This window comes from Clinocottus analis, unplaced genomic scaffold, assembly GCF_023055335.1.
Source record: "Clinocottus analis isolate CAN_PGR_092001 unplaced genomic scaffold, fCliAna1.0.p SCAF_5, whole genome shotgun sequence".
In the NCBI taxonomy this organism is placed as follows: Eukaryota; Metazoa; Chordata; class Actinopteri; order Perciformes; family Cottidae; genus Clinocottus; species Clinocottus analis.
This window is the reverse complement of record NW_027176207.1, coordinates 17,340,401-17,360,814: the sequence shown is the minus strand read 5'-3', so window position 1 is coordinate 17,360,814 and position 20,414 is coordinate 17,340,401. Positions and strand designations below refer to the sequence as shown.

At 42.3% G+C, this 20,414-nt stretch overlaps 1 protein-coding gene across 6 annotated transcripts in view; it reads left to right on the top strand.

The window, feature by feature from the left end:
* The window catches only part of LOC137802153 (glutamate receptor 4), a 101,658-nt gene that overhangs the window by 39,347 nt on the left and 41,897 nt on the right, over window positions 1-20,414 (top strand). For all 6 annotated transcript variants that reach the window (XM_068599771.1, XM_068599769.1, XM_068599768.1 and 3 more), the window contains 3 exons: window positions 9,892-10,131; window positions 15,998-16,182; window positions 19,820-19,873. In XM_068599771.1, coding sequence (XP_068455872.1) covers window positions 9,892-10,131; window positions 15,998-16,182; window positions 19,820-19,873 — 479 coding nt within the window. The remainder of the gene's footprint in view (window positions 1-9,891; window positions 10,132-15,997; window positions 16,183-19,819; window positions 19,874-20,414) is intronic.

The window sequence follows — 20,414 nt, the reverse complement described above, 5'->3', positions numbered from 1 at the left end:
TCTCTCTCTCTCTCTCTCTCTCTCTCTCTCTCTCTCTCTCTCTCTCTCTCACTGTGTGTTTGACGCCAAAGGAAAACTCATGCGCACAAATGCGTACATGCATGCAACATGCACTTGAATGCACACAGGCGCATGGCACAAAGGCCGCATTCAATCTGACGTACGGCGCAGGAAATGAAGGAGGCAGCAGTGTGCTGCGAGTTGTCGCCGGGACCCAGACGTGTCGTACTTGGTCATTTCCAGATCCTCTTGGTGTCTGCGCCGCTGCTCTCTGTGTACCTGCTGGTGTAACACAACACTGATTCAGTCTGCAGCCAGTTTATAAGAGAGCAGCGCCAGTTTTAGTTCTGTTGCGGTCTCTGCAAATGAGGTTGTGTTTTCTGTCCCGCTGGCTGGTTTGTTTATTTGTTTGTAGTCAGTAGGATATTTGAGTGAAAGTCATGCAATGGACCATTTTTTGATGTAGCTACAGATTTTCCATTATTAAAATGACTAGTTTTGTGTGATTATTCAGCCTTGCCCTTATTGGGGTTGGTGGTGGTTTTGAAGGTGGATCATGATAGATAACATAAATGTGCACAGGCAGACAAATGCAAACATAGTGGAAATGTTACATGCTGTTAAACAGGTTGACCATTAGTGTAGTAGTAGTATGTGTGTGTGAGTGTGTGTGAGTGTGTGTGTGTGTTTGTGTACTCATTTATGAACAGAACATTTTAAATGAATGTCAGAAAGTATTAATAATATATATTTAGATGGATTAATATGGTGAACCTATACACACGTGAATATGTCTAAACAGAAAGCATATAGCGACTTTTTCATTTTACAATCTGTGTTGCAACGCTGCGACTTTGACCAATCAGGCAAGGACGCTGTGAATACCTTGTTTCTCCACAACAAAGACATTTCTTTCACAATATATTTGTAATAGCACACTTTTTGGCGTCATAATTCTTCATTACAAAATCTGAGGCTCATGCAGGTATTTAGTCTCTGAATGTGTGTTCCACATTTAATGGCCACCCAAAAGTTGTTAATATTTCGACATGAGCATGGCAGACAAACTGCGGTACATTGTTATAAGAGTAATGTCCAGTCACTCGTTGAGTGGCTCGCCGCTAGTTTTAATGGTGAGAAAAAGGTGTAATTGCCATAATTTAAGTTTTTATCGTTGTGGGTCAGCTCCATTGAAAATGATTCAGTTGTCCAGCTGACACAATGGGAACCTGTTCAATGAAGTCATTCATCCTTTTTAATATCGGAAATGTGAGCTTTATTGAGGCCGCTATATTGTGTCTGGCAGTGTCAATGGAGGTGTTGAATTGAGAGAGGAAATTGAGCGATTGCTTGCTGCTGTGTTCAAAATGGCTGCCTGCCCAGCGTGAGCGCTGTGCACGGTCGGTAAAATACTGCTGGTTTCTTTTCATCACGCGCCTCTCAGACAAGAAGTCTGTATTGATTTTGCCCGTGTCCAAATTATTACGGACACAAAAGGGTCTTCATCTTTCATTTCTTTTTCAGAAAAGACCTCCACTCTTTTGTGAGTTGATGAAGATAGAAAATACCACCAAACTTCCAGTCATCAGATCTCACCTAAAAAGTTTCACACGAATATGTATTTTGTTAAAATATATTCTTTTGTGCAAATCTCAAACATTTCATCCTTTGAAACTTTGTTATTCTAAGAAACTATTGTAAGATATAGGACTTCAAACAATTGGTGTGAACTTTATTTCATTTCCGTTCCATATGACAGTATATAGTTTATCTGATTATGAAGCAGCTCATAATCATGATGAATAAAGAGCCAAATAAGAGAGTTAGTGATAAATCAATCCAATAAAATGTGTGATTAGTATGAATGATGAATCATGCAATACTATTATATTATTATAAGATGGTTCACACTTTTTTAGTTCAGCTTTAAGCAAAAAGACTATCATTCCATATTTTTGTTATCGTCAGCAAAATTGATGAAAAGTCAACAAAAAAGTATGATTTATGTTTGGTCTTATTCCTCCATTTTAGATCTCAATTTGGGGCCCAAAAGTAGTTTATTGTGCGTCAGTCCAACGTGCAACAGCCTGCTGCTGGAAATACACACTAAAGATGTAATAATGTGTAGTTAAAATGAGTTTGAGGAATGTTTGTAAAAATTTCCAGTGCCTCGGTGTTTTAAGATTTTACTAAGCTAAAAAGAAGTGTAACATGTCACGAGTCGGAACAAATGGGATTTGTAACGAGGAGTCAAAGAATATTAGTTGGACTGCGAAAAATATTGATTGCCTCATCCTTCAAAAGAAATTCCATTCTGGTTGAAAATGGTTCAAAGTTTTTAGTCAACCTAATATGTTTGTCCTATTTTTTTGTAGGTTATCAGGAGTTCATTAGAATGAATCACAGGTTGATTAGAAGAATTCTTATTATATTAATGGCTATTTTTAAAACCATCGACATATATTGACAGTTGCTGCTGATCAATACAGTGTCGTATAAGTCCTATCAAATTTGATCTTGTTGATTTTTATTATTGGAAAAGATATAAAATGGGTTTATACGCGGAGGCTATTGTTTTGGTGACGTATGCCTGACAAACAATTAATTTAGCACGTTGAGATTTGAAAGGCTGATAGATCCTGAGGAGTTACTGAAGGAGAAATCGAGGAAGGCATAAATAACCAGGGTTCAATATACCCTCATTCATCAGTCACCATTCCACTTCTCCCCTGAAATGCAATTGATCAAAACGGGTTTGGATATTTCACCGGCAAATTATTCGAGCTGCAAAGACGTTGCCATAACTCAACATTCAGCGGCTTGCCTCCCCTGCATAGAGCGATGGATGTTTTTTTTTTTGCTCTAAAACAAGTGATAAATAATGGAGGTTTGTTCTGTGCAAGCTGAGATCGATACATATCGACGGGGCAGAGGTCGGGGGCAGCCATCATCAAACTGCCCTCTGCTGTGGGCGGGTCCTGACACCTGGGGGACCGAGGGGAAAAATGTGTTACTGGCACCAGACTTTATCTAACTGACCACAGATTTCCACAGAGCACTGATGACGGAGCAGTTAAGCCGACCCAAAAGTCCCGCTCGTCAACGAGAAACCGATTCGGGAAAAGCTGACCTCACATTAGCGCGTAGCCGCGCAAGGGTCTGGCTCCGCGCGGCGCTTTAAGTTTCACGTGATCCCGACAGACGATGCACTTCAGCCAAATTGAACTCGCGTGAGGTGCGGTTTTTTTTGCGCCGGAATAGTTGGTTTCAGACGAGGTGTTATGTAAAATGACGGGAGCTTCTGTTGCATTGCTCTGTTAGTGTGTCACACGCACCGTGTCTGGCCCATTGATCAGAGTGAGCTGCAGTGAGTGTGTGTGTGTGTGTGTGTGTGTGTGTGCTCTGACCTGTTTGTGCGGTGGAGTGTGAGGCCAGCGGATGCAGTTTCAGGGTCAGTGCTGGTGTGGGACTAAATGGACCAGTCCAGGAGGCCGCCCCCCCCCCTTCACTGTCAGTACTACTGCTGTCATGTCCCGACTAGGTCATACAGAGCAAGCTTGACTCTTCGCTACTGTGGGCCGCTGCTGTCACTTGGCGCCGGAGCGATCCTCCTCTGGACTTCATGTGAAGACGGGTGTCTTAAAACACGGGTCCCCATCTGTGGGAGAACAGGACAATTTAACATTTTTATGAAAAACTTCAGCAAAATGTCACAGCGCTGTGTTCTCAAAGAGCCACAGAGGCTCCACACACCACTAAAAACTCAAAAGTTGAAAAAGTTACACAGTAAGTTAAGTCAGAAATAACCTGTTTATTTTATTTTTTTCACAATCAACACTTGAAATGATGCAGGCACTTACAAATGACACGGCAGTACAAAATGTAAACCGTACTTTGCTTTATATATTATTTTTTTTCCTCTAAATCTGATCAAATGCACACATGTAGTTCTGTGTTTCCTATTTCCTCATTAATATTTCCCATTACTCTCAAATTTGTTTCATGTATGTATTCAATTTCTCTTCGAAATTGGAAGTCGGAGATGGGAATGATGTCACACCAGCGGTTGACTGCGTTCAAGTACATCAAGTGGAAAAACATAATGGGGTTTGCTCCAGACAGCGTTAACTGATAACTACACATTGTTTTGCGCCTTCAAAAACCGAGTCATCATTTTAGCTTTTACATCACACTTTACATTACCACAGCGATTTACAAACAGTGGAAATAATGTTGTATATTTTCCCCTGCTATGTTCATTTTGCGCTACATTCTTCATAGAACTAGACAAAACTTTTCATTAATCAAGTACTTCATTCGCACAAGAGTATACACAAGCATACACTACCTTGTGGTTCCTTCATATAGACCCCTTATTTATTGAGTTCGATGGAGATCGATATCATTATCGAGATATGAAATAATCATTTATTGTGATAGAAGACTTTGGCCATATCACCAACGCTCTATTCATACACACTCTGAGGAATACAGGTGACGTACAGTACACCCTGACTGTCTTTCATCTTCATTCACAAATGTTCATGCAACGTTAAATAAGAAGAAACTTTGCAAACTTTCGGGTAAAAAAGATCCCGCGCAGGAAGAACAGTGAGACTGCATGTAAATCCAGAAGTAATCATCGTATTTGTCATCAAGAAAAACAATCCAGAAGTCATTCCCCGGGGAGCAGGCACAGGGCAAGCTGTTCGCTGTTCATGGTTTCGGCGGTTTCATCTTTCATTGCTGAGGCAATCTATTTTAATGAAATGGATCACGCTCATCTTCCGCCAGTTGGCATGCACTGCAGTCGTGTCCTGGACTGTCCACTCTGCCAGAGCGTCTCTCATTGGCAGCTCGTGCATGTTTGGAAACGTGACATTGAAAAGACCTTTCTTATGATCAGAATTGGACCAAATGTCTATTGTTAAAAAGACTTCACATGGGATATTATTGCGTCTGAGAGGCGGCCAATTCGACAGCTGCTTCTGAATTTCAAACCTGCTGACGCTGATGTTTTCCATGATGGTTTCAAAATGTTGTGTGGCAAGAAAATGTTTCTCTTTATCTGTGGTGGAAAGTAAATATGTCAATTTGCTCCAGTAGTAGGGGTGGGGGAAAAAAATCGATACGGCATAGTATCGCGATATTTTGCGTGGCGATATTGTATCGATACACCGAAGCCAAGTATCAATCTTTTATCTAATCAATTCTAAACGTTTTGGTCCGAGAATAATAAAATCAAGTTATTTTTTGTTGACAAAAGTTTTCCTTTGCGGACACTTTGCGGTTGAAAAAGAAAGTAATAACTCGGATTATATCGTGATACTCAATGTATCGCGATAATATTGTATCGGGGCTTAAGTATCGTGATGATATTGTATCGTGGGACCTCTGGTGATTCTCACCCCACCAGTGCTTAAATACAATTTGCAGGTACTTGTACTATGTATTTTCTGCTATAATATTGAACTATTGTATTTTTTACTGCACTGCATTTGTTTGATAACTTATTTAAGGAATAATAGAAATAGCCAATCTCCTCGCTGGTGGTCTTGTTTATTTATTCAGGCCATACAGAGCTGTTGTGATTCATAACTATTTCAAAGTGCTTTGTTGTAACTTTAAGGAGGCGCAACAAAAAAAAGGAAATATCAACACCTGACGTTATTGTGTAGCCTGCAGAATAAAAGTCATCACCTGAACCCACACAGGATTTAGCAGGATTTTCGACTAAATTGAGAGCTGCAGAAAAGCTTTTAAGATAAGACGAGATAAGATAATCCTGCATTAGTCCCACAGCCGCAAAATGTGCAACCTCGTTATAAATTCACCTGTATCTCAGCACACGCGATTTACAATGCAGGTACACTCAATGAACCAGTCGGGTAACGAAATATGTCCTACAGATAAACGGAGGAGATGAACAGGAACTTAAAATCCATCACGATGGTTTTTGTCCTGTGGCGTCTTCAAAAGAAATGTTTCGTCTCTTCCTTCAGTCTTTCAGTAGAACTTTTAGAGCTCAGTTATTGACAGAAAGCCCTTTTACAAAATGATATGCAAAGTTAATAAAAGCAGTTTTGGCTGATAGTTATTCACATTATCGGTTGAATGGTCACGTTCATCTGACGGTTTCCTGCAAGAGTGGCAGAGACAATCTTCATCAAAAGGCATGGTGGCAGAGGTGGAACTACACTATGATTGTTTGTGGTTCAACTGCAGTAATAATACAGTTTTTTTGTTGTGTATGATATTTAAGTTTTAGTCTAACTTAAGCAGATGCGTTAAACCCTGGTGGAATAAATCAGACAGTAATTAGAGACAAACACAGCAGGGGGAGACAAAGCTTGAGCCGCACTGTCAGGTTTTGATCGCGGACCGGAAGGTCTCCTCACATTCATATTCATGTGCTGTTCTTCATTCTGGTATTTCTGCATAATAGCAACGTAGCATCTACAGAAGGGTGTTTGTTTGTTGACATATGAGGATTCAGGGATGCGTGCGTGTGCGCATGTGCGTGCGTGTGTGTGTGTGTGTGTGTGTGTGTGTGTGTGTGTGTGTGTGTGTGTGTCATCTGATCCCTTGAGGGGACATCAGGGAGCTGTGTGGGTTTACCGACCTCTGGACTGCTTTCTTGCTTGACTGGACGCTCTCTCTACCACGAATCCTGCGGGCTTTTTCGGCCCTCAATTTAGACACACACACACACACACTCACATACACACACTCACATACACACCCCCTGAGGGTGAATGTTAGTCACTGTGGTCTCCAGAAAGCAGGTGTGTCCATATGTGCAGTTAAAGTCCTCTGCTGTATTTTTTTTTCTTTTGTCCAGCAACAGATTCTCTTTAGATATCTATAAAAAAAAAGGAATTTAACGGAGAAATGTATGTTTCTATTTTTATTTTTTATCAAGGCCCCCCTTATCTGTGAAATAACCAAACTTCCTGATAATAAGACAACGTCCTTTGAACAACAACCCATATTTTTTTCTTTGAAACTGCTGATTTCTTAAAGCAAATTGGGGGTAAGTTTTGAATACAACATTTACATATTCATAAACATGTCACATAGTTGTTTATTTACACTTCCAACGGGGCAGCATTATCATAAGTTTGGAGTCTTTTTTTTGGAGTTTGTGTACACCTGATGAATGCCTTATTAAGTCCATTATTCATCTCTTTTTAGCTCTTGTTTGGTTTCTTCTTCCTCTCGAGGGAAACATCTGCAACTCCTTCCAGCTTCTCGCTATAACTACTGTGTGTCTGCAGTTTGGTGCTGTAGTGTTCAGTGTGTTTTTAGAGCGAATGACAGCGAAATCAAATAAGTTGCAGGCTGAAAAACAAAACAACCAATAAGCGTATATTTGCTGAAACGCTCCAATGAGCTGAGGGGATTTAGTTTCACTATAAAAACATATGCATCATTCCTGTTTTAATGTCTAGTACGGACACATATGTGTTGACCAAACATCTTCAGAAGGGAAAAAAGTGCACAAGCTGGATAGCAAATGAACTGGAACACATTGGACATCTTAAAACAAGATTCGGCCAACATCCATAAGCTAAGTGCTGTGGTCTTTTTTTCTTCTTCAAGACCAGTCCAAAAGCCTGTCTGTCTCTGGCTTTCATACCTACAGCTCTTGGCAGCACAGGTTTGTTTAGGTCAATCAAACACGTACATCCTCCCGTCCACTCGGATGCCTGCAGGCGAAAGGAGCAAAAAGACCTGTTTCATCCCTTCCGTTGAAATATTACAAATCCTCTCTAGATGTTTCGTAAAGGGCCAGTGTGTTCAGGGGATCCATTAGCACAAATTAAATGAAATATGTATAACTCTGTTTTCATTAGTGTATACCTGGAAATAAGAATCATTGTTTTTATTTCGTTAGCTTAGAACGAGCACTTTATATCTGCATAAGAAGATAAGTCTTCCCGTCATCTGAAGGCCACTGCAGTTCATATATACATATATATATATATATATATATATATATATATATATATATATATATATATATATATATATATATATATATATATATAAAATGAGTACCAGCGCGTGGACCAGCCCTCCCCGTTGCACTTGAAAGCCGACAGCCTCATTATGTGAGATTAGGCAAATGACTCACGGCTCTCTGTCTCTAGTCGAGTACAATTCTTTAGACCTATGAAGATAAATAGGACGGTATTTGTCGCAACACCCGCCCCGGCCTACACTTTGTACATTTCCTATGAGTTGTGACACAAGGAAGGGCAAACTTGACAACAAACCGCAACCACAGCGCCGTCTTGACTGTCGTGTGTTTTCCCTGATTCTGTAGTTTCCCGCCGCCTCCTTGTACCTTAATTGTGTGTACAACAGAAGAAGCGTCGCTTTTCTTCTCTCGGTCTCTCCGTCTGTTGTCTTGTTCGTCTCAACTGAGCGAGGAAGCTGCGGGCAGATCAGAAAAGACGCAGACTCTCCCTCTTTCTCTCTCTCTCTCTCGCTCTCTCTCTCTACAGTACAGTGCTACACTCTGTATGGAAACAATGGCTTTGTCAGTAAAGTAGCCCTCTTGTTTGCTTCGCCCCCTTTTCTTTTAACAACGGCAACATCTTGAGCTCTTCGTTCAGTTCGCCGCTCGCTCTGATTCTCCTCGTGCCCAGAAACTGGCAGAGGATGCTCATTATCTTCCCTCTCTGTTGTTGTTCTGCGTGCGAGTAAAAAGTGGGCAATTACAGTGTGTCTCTTGAAGACAGCCGAACCTTTCTATAATGAGGAGATCTCCTTAAGCAGGACACACTTGTGCGTGCGTGCGTGTGTGTGTGTGTGTGTGTGTGTGTGTGTCTTGTGTGTGTGCAGCACAGCGTGTGTAGACTTTACAAAAATGTGAAGTTTCCTTTTAATTTAAAGTCCGGCAGTTGAAACACAACAGACGCAGGTTCAGTTTGGCTTGTTTTGATGTCGCGAAAGCAGCGTCTGGTTGAATGCGATGAGTTTTGTTAATGAGGAAGAGGTCCTCGAGTGTATATCTGCACAACAGGGAGGGGAACGATTCGGTGCACCACCAGGAAATGTTGTCGCTGTTTGAATGCGGGAAGAGAACAGCTTTTGGAGATGAATGGATCAGAGGAAACAGATGCGTTTGGTTTTGATCTCTGTTCACCACATTCAGGGGCTCCCTTAAAAGGGTTTTAAGTGGTAATCAGTGGGATAATGGTTTGTCCCCAGTCCTGGTGCGACGCATTCATTGCTGTGGTGATTTTTGCTCCGCTTCCATCACTTGAAAAGCGTGCGCTCTTTTGTGGTCTTCTTTTTTTTTTTTCATCTGCCCAGGTGCATTTGTCAAAAAAGATGGCTATCGCTGCTGAGCCAAAAGCAAACTGGAAGCAACACTTCCTGGTCTGTGCTCTTGGTTTCCTGGCCTCGAGCCAATATTTAGATGATGAAAAAAATAAGGAAAAAGAACCATGTTTCTCTGGAGATGAGCCCTCATTGTGTGTGTTGTTGTTTTTGCTCCTACACAATGCAATTGTCATGGGGGAAATGCGCTTAATACAAGATAAGTGAACTGATTCCCAGCCTGACAACGTCCTTCAACTGTGCGGATGCTTGATCTGAGCATGACAGAAAAACAATTTGATTTTTATTCACACTGGAGACCAACAGGAAAATGAAAATATATCATAAATGTATTTTGTTTAAAGCTGCTACGACCTGTTTTCGCACATTGTTCTGGTTTCCAGTCCACAAACTTTCCACTTTGGCTTCATTTGACTACTTTCATTGTCCGTCTCTTGGCACCTTTTTTTTTTTTTTTTTTAAATAAATGTATCAAATCTCAACCCCCACTGCCTCCATCTTCTCATCGAATAATTAACCGTTGTATTTTTCTTCCTCTAGTTTGCTCCCAGTACTCCCGTGGTGTCTTCGCCATCTTCGGCCTGTACGACAAGCGCTCGGTCCACACGTTGACGTCCTTCTGCAGCGCCCTGCACATCTCCCTCATCACGCCCAGCTTCCCCACCGAAGGCGAGAGCCAGTTCACGCTGCAGCTCCGGCCGTCCATCCGGGGGGCGCTGCTGTCCCTCCTCGACCACTACGACTGGAACAAATTCGTCTTCCTGTACGACACCGACCGGGGTGAGTGATGAGGACGGACTGCTTTTGCCTTCGGACGTTTGTATACAAGTCACTGGCCTGCAGAGAGCCTGTGTGTGTGTGTGTGTGTGTGTGTGTGTGTGCGTGCTGTATTTGACTCATCTAACAAACAACCTTTTAAAGTACTGAGTGAACAGAGTCTTCCAAAACGTAGAACCGTCATATTTAGTTTGGTCCAGACTCTTTGTATAATTATTAAAAATTTACTGTAACTACAAAGATGGAGGTAAAAAGCAAACCCAAGCTGTGGTACAAATAACAAAGGCAAATCACGAGGCTTTTAGCAGTGGCGAGCCGTGGATTGTCTACCTTCATCTACCTTTCAGTGCCTTTAGATCAGCTGTACAGCAGGCTGGAGGCTGAAGGCAGAGCAACAGAGGAAGCTGTGCAATGGGAAAATAACTGAAAAATAATGATAATACATGTTGTGTATTTGTATATACTTGAACAGTTAATAAGATCAACACACTGGTGACTTTGACATGTAACGTTTCCTAAGCTATGCTTGAAAATTTAACAAAATTGGTTTGCAGTATTTACACAGTGGTAACTTCATGTGCTATACAGACAAATAAAACCCTTATGACCCATTATATTCTTTTCAGAAACTTCTTTCTGTTAGTTTTTGTACTTACCTTCTTATCCCACGACAGCAGGGAAATCGCAAAAGAAATATCCCAAACAAAAGCTCGGGTCGGAGAAGGACACAGGTGGCCGATCACTGGCACTGACTGAAGACCGGTTTCATTGTTGTTCACCAAACAAATCAGAGTGTAATGATTAAACATGTGTGCAGCTCTCAAACATGACATTAACTTAAAATAGAAGTACATTTACTTCAAAATACTTCTATTGAATTGGAACGAATCTGTCAGCCGGCGGGTATGTGGCGTTTCTTCGCCCTCTCGTGCTCCCGACATGGCTGCGAACACAGACGTGTGAATGGATGCGCCTGTAAAATAATGAGTGTTTTTAATCCACAACATGTCTCGAGGCCACCGAGTAATCAATATTGCAGTGCAGCTGCTGGTGGAAGTGTTGTAGATAGCGTTGGACTTCTCTCTGCATTTGTCTCGATTCCCCTCCTGAGGACGAGCGCCGCGCATCTCTCTCAATCCGCATGTGTTTCTCCCTCTTTGGATTTCTTTCTTTTTCTCTGTCACCCACCTTGTCTTCTCCCTCTCCCTCACATACACACTCACAGAGTCAATTAGTTTGTACTTACCCCCTCCCCTCCTCTACAACCACCCATCCCCTGCCCTCCCCATATCACATTTCCATTCCAAGACAGAATGGATATGGGCTACTGCTTGGATCCCATCTGCACATCTCGCTTTCATACATTTTCCAGAAGGTAGTCAGGGGTTTTAATGCTTTCTCGCTGCTGCTTTTGAGACTGCAGTGAGTGGTTGTAGCCCATATATAGCCAATCTGTTCAGAGTGGGGAGCATATCAGGATGGCCGCCTTGCACAACGACTCATTCCCTGTTCCTTTTTTTCCTCTTATCTCAGCCCGTACACGCTCCACTGGCTAAAAAGCCTCCTCTCCTCTCAACAAAACCTATTTGTATCTGATCAAGTGTTCTTCAAAAAGCACAACAAAGGTTTCTGTAGCTTTACGGCCACGCTGCACCACCAACCGACAAGCTGACTAGAAAGGTTGCCTCCTTCTGGCATTAAATCTGATTTAAGATCAGCAATCAGTCAGTTGCATGGATTTGGAGTACTGTTGGACGATCCTGTCGTTCAGAGCTCCGATGTTTCATGCAGTTTAATGTCTGAAGTACAGCTGAAATCACACAGATACGCAGACAGTGGGCCCATTATTTCAACTCATTTTACACAAAATATATATATATATATATATATATATATATATATATATATATATATATATATATATATATATTTTTTTTTTTTTTTTTTTTCTCTAAAAAGTCAAGTTGACCAAACCTGACTCGAAAATGTGGGAAGAATTGTGCATAAGGATGGTGAAATATTCTTCCATGTTTATTCGTGTTCTAAGATTTCTGTTTTCACCCCTCAAAAAAAAAAAAATCAATAATGTAGTTTAGAAATAAGTAATCTCTATAGATAGATTTCTATATTTAATATATATGTCTTTACTTTAGTGCACTTTACTCATTTATGTTGCCCACCATCTTCTCAGCTGATCGATTTGATCTCTTTGCTCCCTGGTTCAGCAAAGTTCTGCACAAGCACGTTCCACAATCCTAAAAACCACAAGGCCGTCTTTCTGCAATGTTGTGGGGCGAGCAGAGGCCTCGAGATGTTTTTTTTATTATTTGTTATTTCTTGTGGAGCTTTTGCACTCCACGCAGGGAACGTGTGAGTAGGAGTGTACTCAATCTGTGTCTGAAGTGGCGGACGTGCATATTTTAAAAAACCCTCAACTATGTCCTGAGGACTTCAGTCTTTGTTGGTGGGTATGAATGTGTTTGTACGTCAGCGTTTGCCCGACCGTATCCCTACGCACTAGTGTTCTGTTTGCGCATGCGAGGGCTTTTCAGAAGGCTTTTGGGTGCAGGCTGCAGCACTTTGGCCTGAGGATTTCTTTCACACACAGGGCCAGGCATTCATCCAGTATTGACTATAATGTAGAATCAGCCCACGCATGGCCGAGCTCAGTCAATGAGCGCCAGTCTGATTCCCTGCATCAAAGCTCCAGAGATGCAAGGGGCTGGATACTGTAGCGCTGTACTGAGTGTTGTTCCTTTAAGCTCTCCCTCATTTCCATGAATGCACACTCTCAAACAGGAACATGTCATAAATAAAGTGAAAAAGAACATTTTGGGGGAAAGTTATTGAAGAGGAAAGAACATGCAGGACAGGAGAATAAAATACAAGACTAATCGAGAGAAGGGGAGAGGAAACAAGGAGAGGAGATTGAAGTAGGAGAGGAAACTCAGAGAGAAGAGATGAGGAGAAAGGAAACAAGACGAGCGAAAGTGAAAGGATAGGAGCAGAAACTATGAGGGAGGTAAGGAGAGAGGAGGAAGTAAGACTAGAGAGAAGGAGAGAAGAGAAAACAAGGAGATACAGCAGGAAAGAAGAGGAGAGGAGTAAACAATAAAGAGTGATAGGAAATGAAACGAGGGCATTAAAGGAATGGAGAGGAAATAAGCAAGGGGAAATGGAAAAATAGAGGGGATAAAACAAGGATGGATGATGTAAAGGAGGTGTGGGAGCTAAAAAAAAAAAAAAGAGGACACAAGAAGAGAGGATAGGAAATGAGGGGATTAAAAAAGACAAAATTTGAGAATTGAGAAAAGGAGGAGAGGAAACACGAGTAGAAGAAAAGAGAACATGAAAAATGTGGAGAGGAGCCAAAGAGGAAACAAGGGAGGAGAGGAAAAGCAGCCTGACTGGTCGCAGCAGCGTGTTCGGGCCAGGATGAATGGCTCGTTTTCAAAGCGTAAGCCTCTTTATGTACTCTCCGATGAGCAAGAGGTGAAAGGAAAGGACCGGCTCAACGAGAAAGAAGGAGGGACGGAGGCTCTGTTGACGGACACGGACAATATGCATCACACTGGAGGGTGAAGACGGGACGGCGGGGAGGGGAAGTCCGAAAAGAGGCCGAAATCGCACACACATGTACCCGGATGTGCACTTCCTCTCCTCTCTCATCCCGTGTCCAGCTCTGCTCCCATAAGCGCGACGTGCGCTATCGTCGGCACACGCGCCCGAGGCTGTGTCTTTGACGCTGATGCTGATTGCGGCTGGCTGCTGCTCCACATACAGCCTCGGGGCTACACATTTATCAGCTGGTAATCAGCTGGCTCCTCGCGCGCTTTACTCGCCTCGACTGCCGCCACTGCGGTTTTTTCTGTCCGCGCGCCGTGTACACCATGCGGCACGATGGGACACGCCACAGATACCGAGCAAGCGACTCGCTTCAGCTGCTGATTTGTATCTGGTGAGATAGTGGGTGTGACAGTGTGGATTTTGACTCGGAACTTTATAGCCAGAGAAATATCCCTTGCTTTGTGGTTAGATCACAAACTGCTGATAATGATTGCCTGGGACATGTAGCTTTAGCATTGTGTCATGTGTGTGCAGCCATCGTGTATTTCAATGGCATTGCGTACGTCGCATCACACCTCTGCCGAAACCAAAAGGAAAGCAGCACACCAGTGTAACGGCATGTTTCACACCAGCAGGCAGCCAAAACAGCTTCAGTCAATAGCAGCAAAGTAGCTGCAGCTACCACAGGGAGTCATTTCTATCCAGGCCCAGAGTCGCTCTTTTATATTTTGTTTATTTATCAGGGACCCTGTACGAGCTAAAGAGAAAGAAAGGCTTCATATCGGATGCAGCAACCAGCCCTTGTCGGACTTAAAAGCCGGACCTTTAATTCCCCATCCCTCTTTTTCTCTCCTCTCATTTCCTGTCATCCCTCCAATGTCGATTATATAATAATGGGCGTAAAATAGGAAAATGTGTCTGCCCGAAAAGTCATAGAGGTACAATAAAGACCTCATCAAAGCACATTTTGTTCTTTTCTAGCTTCTGCAAAATGCAATGCCGTTTGTCTTCCTTCACGAGTGAGAAAATGGACAGTAACTGCGTCCCTGTTGGGTCCCGGCTTCCCGGCAGCTTAAGGCCAAACATGTCAAGAACCAGGTTTTCCTTGAGCGGTGACCGAGGACATTCTGATACACGCCTGTGTGAACATGTGTGTGTCTTGTCAAGCAGCAGTCTCTCCTGGCACCAACATCCCTCTAATGGGGAGCGAGAGGCTGGGGAGGGGATAGATCAGGGAGCGAGGGAGCCTGGTTTCCAGAGCACAGGTTAATCCTCTAATTGGGAGCAAAGGGAGACAGGTTGCCAGATTGTGATTGCTACCAGGAGGGGCAGTTTAAGGGGGACATCTGTTCCTGCTGGAGAACAGCCGCCCTCACAGCTCCCTAGTTTCCTCCCTGACACTCCTCTTCTTTATACACAAACCTGACGGCGAGGGGCCTCCCACCCGTCAAGGGTCTGATGCCACATCCGACTCATGGAGACGAAAATCCGGGATCTGGTTGGAAGAGCATAAAAGCTTTGGAGGAGATTTGCTTCAGCACAGTTTCTTTTAGATTGTAAACGAGGTCTTGCCAAGGATGTTGTGTCAACTGAAGCCAGTTTGCAAGTCCAACCAGCAATTATAAGCAATATGTTTTATCCCTTCACATGGCCCACTGGGCCATATTTCATCCAGGAAGTGAAGGTGCCTCAGTTTAGGCGGGGAAGCTGCATATCCAAGAGGTGTTATGCTGACAATTCAAGAGCATTCAAGATACACTTAATGGTTTTTTTGCCAATAGAAGAAACATCCAGATCTGCCTCAAAATACACCGATAGACCACTGATTTTAAAAGGTAGAGAAGAAGAAGCATTTCTTCAGCCTCCAGAAGACACACAAATGTGTTTAATGAACGAAACACACCTTCCCTAAAAGCAAATTGGATTTTCCATTGGATTTTAAATTATTGCAGGATATAAACTCTGTCGCAAACAGACGCTTATGATACCGAGACGTTTTGTTCAGCAGGATAATCTTCACAAGTGAACGGCGCTTTTATGATTGTTGAAGCGTAAGTACACTCGCCAGAAGTATAACGCTAAGTGTCATCGAAGCTTAACAACAAACCACATGCATGTTGACTGTTAGTTTAGTGTTTCACATCCCACAAAGTAAGTTAAAGAGCGTATGAGCTTATCTTTGCCGAGAATGGGTGGTACATGAATAAAATAGTATTCAGAAGGTATTGGAGGTCGAGATGTTCCCTGTATTTTCCTCTCCGCTCTCTTCGATGTGACGTTTGCTTGTGTCTCTCTGCATCAGGATACGCCATCCTGCAGGCCATCATGGAGAAGGCGGGACAAAACAACTGGCAGGTCAGCGCCATCTGCGTGGAGAACTTCAACGACGCCGACTACCGACGGCTGCTGGAGGATCTGGACAAGAGACAGGAGAAGAAGTTCGTCATCGACCTCGAGGCGGAGAGGCTGCAGAACATGCTGGAACAGGTGACGCCACCTCGACCTCAGCATTGAGTTGCTGTTTGCCTGTCTTTGTATTTTCCTGTTTAAAAGAAGCATATGGTGCTCACACCTGGTTCAGAGGAATGTTAAAGATTTATGAAAGTTGAATTTAATGGTGCTCCAACATGTCGGACATTCATAAAAATGGAAGTTGATGATGATGTCAGGCAGTTAACACTCGCTCTTCTTGCCGGTCTTAAAGTTTTCATGGTTTAGAAATTCTTAATGCAACGAGTAATACTTGTTTGAGGTGTCCATGTTTTACAAATATCTATTTTATAATGGAGTTAAGTGGGGAAAATGCTTTTTTTGGCTACAAAGTTTTATGTTGTGGTACCTCAATGGGACAAATAGGCAACGACGCTGTCATGCCATATCTATATCTTTTTGGTGCATCAATGCAGTTTAGAGTCCTGGTTGAACTTTTGCCTAACATTCTTGCTGTATTTGTGCACACGGGATTAGTACCGATTAATGTAATTCCTCCAAGTAAAGTGTTTTGCATAATTCGCCTCTATAGAACGAAGCTCGACTTATTTCCCAGATCTCCGCGGTTAGTTTACCGATGACAACATTATCCAGACTCATCGCAATCCTGATACAAACTATATCACGATGCACCAGTTGCTATAAATCTGAATTACACCATGTTTTTCAATGAATTCTAGGAAGATAATTATGACGCAGAGGCCGCTATTTTATTTAAAGAAAAGACAGTGAGCATATTGGTTCTTTACATATATGAATAACACATGTAAGGAGACTTTTTGTGTGTCCCTTAAAACCTAAAGCTCTTCATATTTGTACCATAACGCAAGCAAATCACTTTTTTTTTCCCACCCCGTCCTCTGAAATGCAATGACATGATCCCAGAAACTGGAAATCTGCAAAGAACAGAAGTTAATACTTTGCACACTTTACTCACCATTTGTTTGTTTGAGTGTGTTTCTGCTAATTAGAACATTTTGAACGTGAAAACCGTCTGTTTGGATCTCCGGTGGCGTTCATTGGCATAAGCACACTCAGAATATGATGTGTGCCTTCCTCCTCCTCCTCCTCCTCCTCCTCCTCATCCCACCATCTTTCCCTGTGGCAACTGGTGTCTCTGTAATTGTTCAATTATTCAGGAAATCTCCACTCTGACATCTGTCATAGTTCTAACAATTTGCTCTGCAGATGTGTGTGAGTCTATTCGCCCCACACAGCAAGCAGACTTCCTGCTCCATCATTATTTGCTCAGATCTCATAAGTAGATACCAAAGTCATATTTGGAGCTTGTGGGATGATGCGGTGTTTTGTTCAGGCGGTGGTCCGAGTTACTGCCAAAGACATGAACAACAATTTTAGCCTGTATTCATTCCAACTGTCATCCTGTTCATAATCGCATCTTGCCAAACTTATCCTGATCCACGACAAGGATTTGAATACATAATTGGGCCTCATTAGCTGCTCATTAACAGCTCGGTCAGTACATATCAAAGCATAGAAGCAAGCAGATGTTATTTTGGATCTCAGCGCATGAGAGCATCTCTGAATGCAGAGCTATTTCATTTACAGATGGGAATGTCATTTGCTTATTTGCAAGTTTTACAAGCTGTATCGTAGCTGCAAATTGATTGGCTTAAAGTTACAATGAATCAAAGAGGTATTACAACTAAATGTCACCAAAAGGTAGATTTAAGCCCCTTTCAGACATGCCGCTTGGGTTGTAATTTATTTATTACATTTAATCTTTATCTAACCAGAAGTGTCAGAGAGGAAGATGAAGAATCTCTTTTCTAAAGGTGACTTGACCGGGACGGGTAAAAGGGAACAAAACTGAAAAAGGAACTAAAATCGAAGCGCGGTTGACATCTATTCCTAATTGTTTCATTATGGATTTAAAACCATTTCAACAACATGACTTAATTTAGTTTCAAGTCTCTCTGCAAAATATCCCACGTGGAGAATGCAGCATACAAAGTCCGACAGTTTTCTGTGCGATGAAGACACAAAACTAGTAGAGGAACGGACCCAAACATGTACCAGCAAATGTTTCATGTTGCTTTCAAATCTGAATAAATATCAAAGTCACATTTACTTCAGAGCCACCAAATCAGATCTGTAACATTTCCAGCATGACAGAAATGCCTCAAACGAATGTCATCCCATTAGCATTAAGGTCAAACACGCACGCCTTGTTCTGCTTTTTAAAGAGCAACGCAATAAGTGTATCAATTAATTATCATCTCGTATGCGCAAAATAATCTGCTGGATAATTCACTGTGAATGAGGCCTTTTTAAGTTATTGAGGAGATTCTTCTGATATCAGATCAGTCTGTTAAAGCACGTTTCTCTCACAGTGCGGCAATAATAATCGCTTCCATGCCAACTGCACGGATGCAGTTATAAGATATAAATATCCAGCAAAACACTTGCACGCAGTGTGTGGGCAAATGGGAATTAAACAAGAGACCCAACTTATCAACTCATCATTTTACGCTTGTGCACTGTAGGACATTATTAAAAAAAATAAATAAAAAAAAAGACTTTTGCATCAGATACAAGATTAAAATGATAAGAAATTGTAGAGTGTGATTCGCCGTGATTTAATAATTAAGGATTTAATGGGAAAATAGATTACAACAGAAAGCAGCTCATCTTCCTCCTTATCGTTACTCTCCAGCTCACCGCTGCTCTCCCACAGTGACACCGCTCGCTCTCTCGCCAGATGCCGAAGGTCACACGTGGCTCTTTCTGTGACCGTCCTGGAATATGGACATTGACTGCAGAATATTCCCAGGAGGAAAAAGGATAAATAACCGTTAAAAGTTCAGGAAACTACACACAGGATTGTGTTGTTCAAACCAGACAACTCTTATTGTCAAAAAGTGATGATTTGTTTTAATTTTACTGATCCGATCTCTTTCAAAGATGCTAACTACATTTCTATTTTCAGTGTTAACGTCAAGACACAACACCAACATCCATGTGACTAATCTACACAATAGCTTTGATTGGAACTACTTTCACACGACTAAACGCGACCCATTAGATGAATGGACCCGTTAACGCAAGCAATCTTTTAATCTCGCGTGTGTGCAGCTGTGAGCGTTCACCAACAGCAGAGTTTCACAAGGCGCTGCTCAGGTCTCAACAGCAGTCAAGCTGTCGGGGAATTGATATTAGCTCGAGCTTTTCTTCGTCATCTTTTTTTTTCAGTTTAATTCACGCCCTTATTAACAGGAAGTCTGGGTGTCCGGTGGGATTTTCGCCAGCAGATGTCAGCTTTCAAAATCAGTTTTTATCACCAAGGTGCAGCTCTGTGGTTGTGCTTGTGTGTGCGTGTGTGTTTTTGTTTGTGTATGTGTGTGTGTGTGTGTCTGTCCGAGAGTCAAGAAGCATTGTCATGTCTCTGAAAGCGTGAAGTGTTTACTTCCTCTGTGAGATGCTGACGTGACTGCCTGTTCATTTGTTTAGACGTCCCATCTTCCATGTATTCAACCTTGATGATCCCACTCGTGTCAAGACACACACACACACACACGCACTTGCCTGTCACATGCATCATTTAATGTAATTAACGTGTGCTATGCTGTAATCCACTCAGATTAACGCTGAGCTCTGCTCTGCCTCCTCACAGATCGTCAGTGTCGGGAAACATGTCAAAGGCTACCATTACATCATGGCCAACCTGGTGAGGGGATATGACTTCTGATGGTTTTACTTTGTTCTTTCTCTCTTCTAACAATATCTTTATCACATCTCTCTCTCTCTCTCTCTCTCTCTCGGCGTCTCACAGCTCACTATCGCCTGAGTCCATTTATCCAAACAGTGTTGTGGTGTTGATGTGCAGACTTTATCTTTAAAGCTCTGGGAACAGATGCTAAAGCCGATAACAGTCATGTATTAGCGGCGTTCACCGATACTCGATGGCTGACCGACCAACACCTAATGATGTGATTTAGCTACTAAATACTGTAAAAGGTTAAGTGGCACGCTATGAGGAGCAATAAACGCCGCGTAGGGAGGAGGCTGGGTGGAGGGTTCGGTCAAAAAACACAAGGACTTAAAGCCAGGAGACACGTGTTCATGTCTCTTTGACACGTTTAAGTCACGCCGGTGATGTAACTTTATTTCATTTGTGTTGCGAACGTAACAAACCTACTTCTTTTAACCCGATCCTTGATCTTTTCCTGAACATTACCAAGTAGTTCTGTCGCTTCAGCCTAACTAAG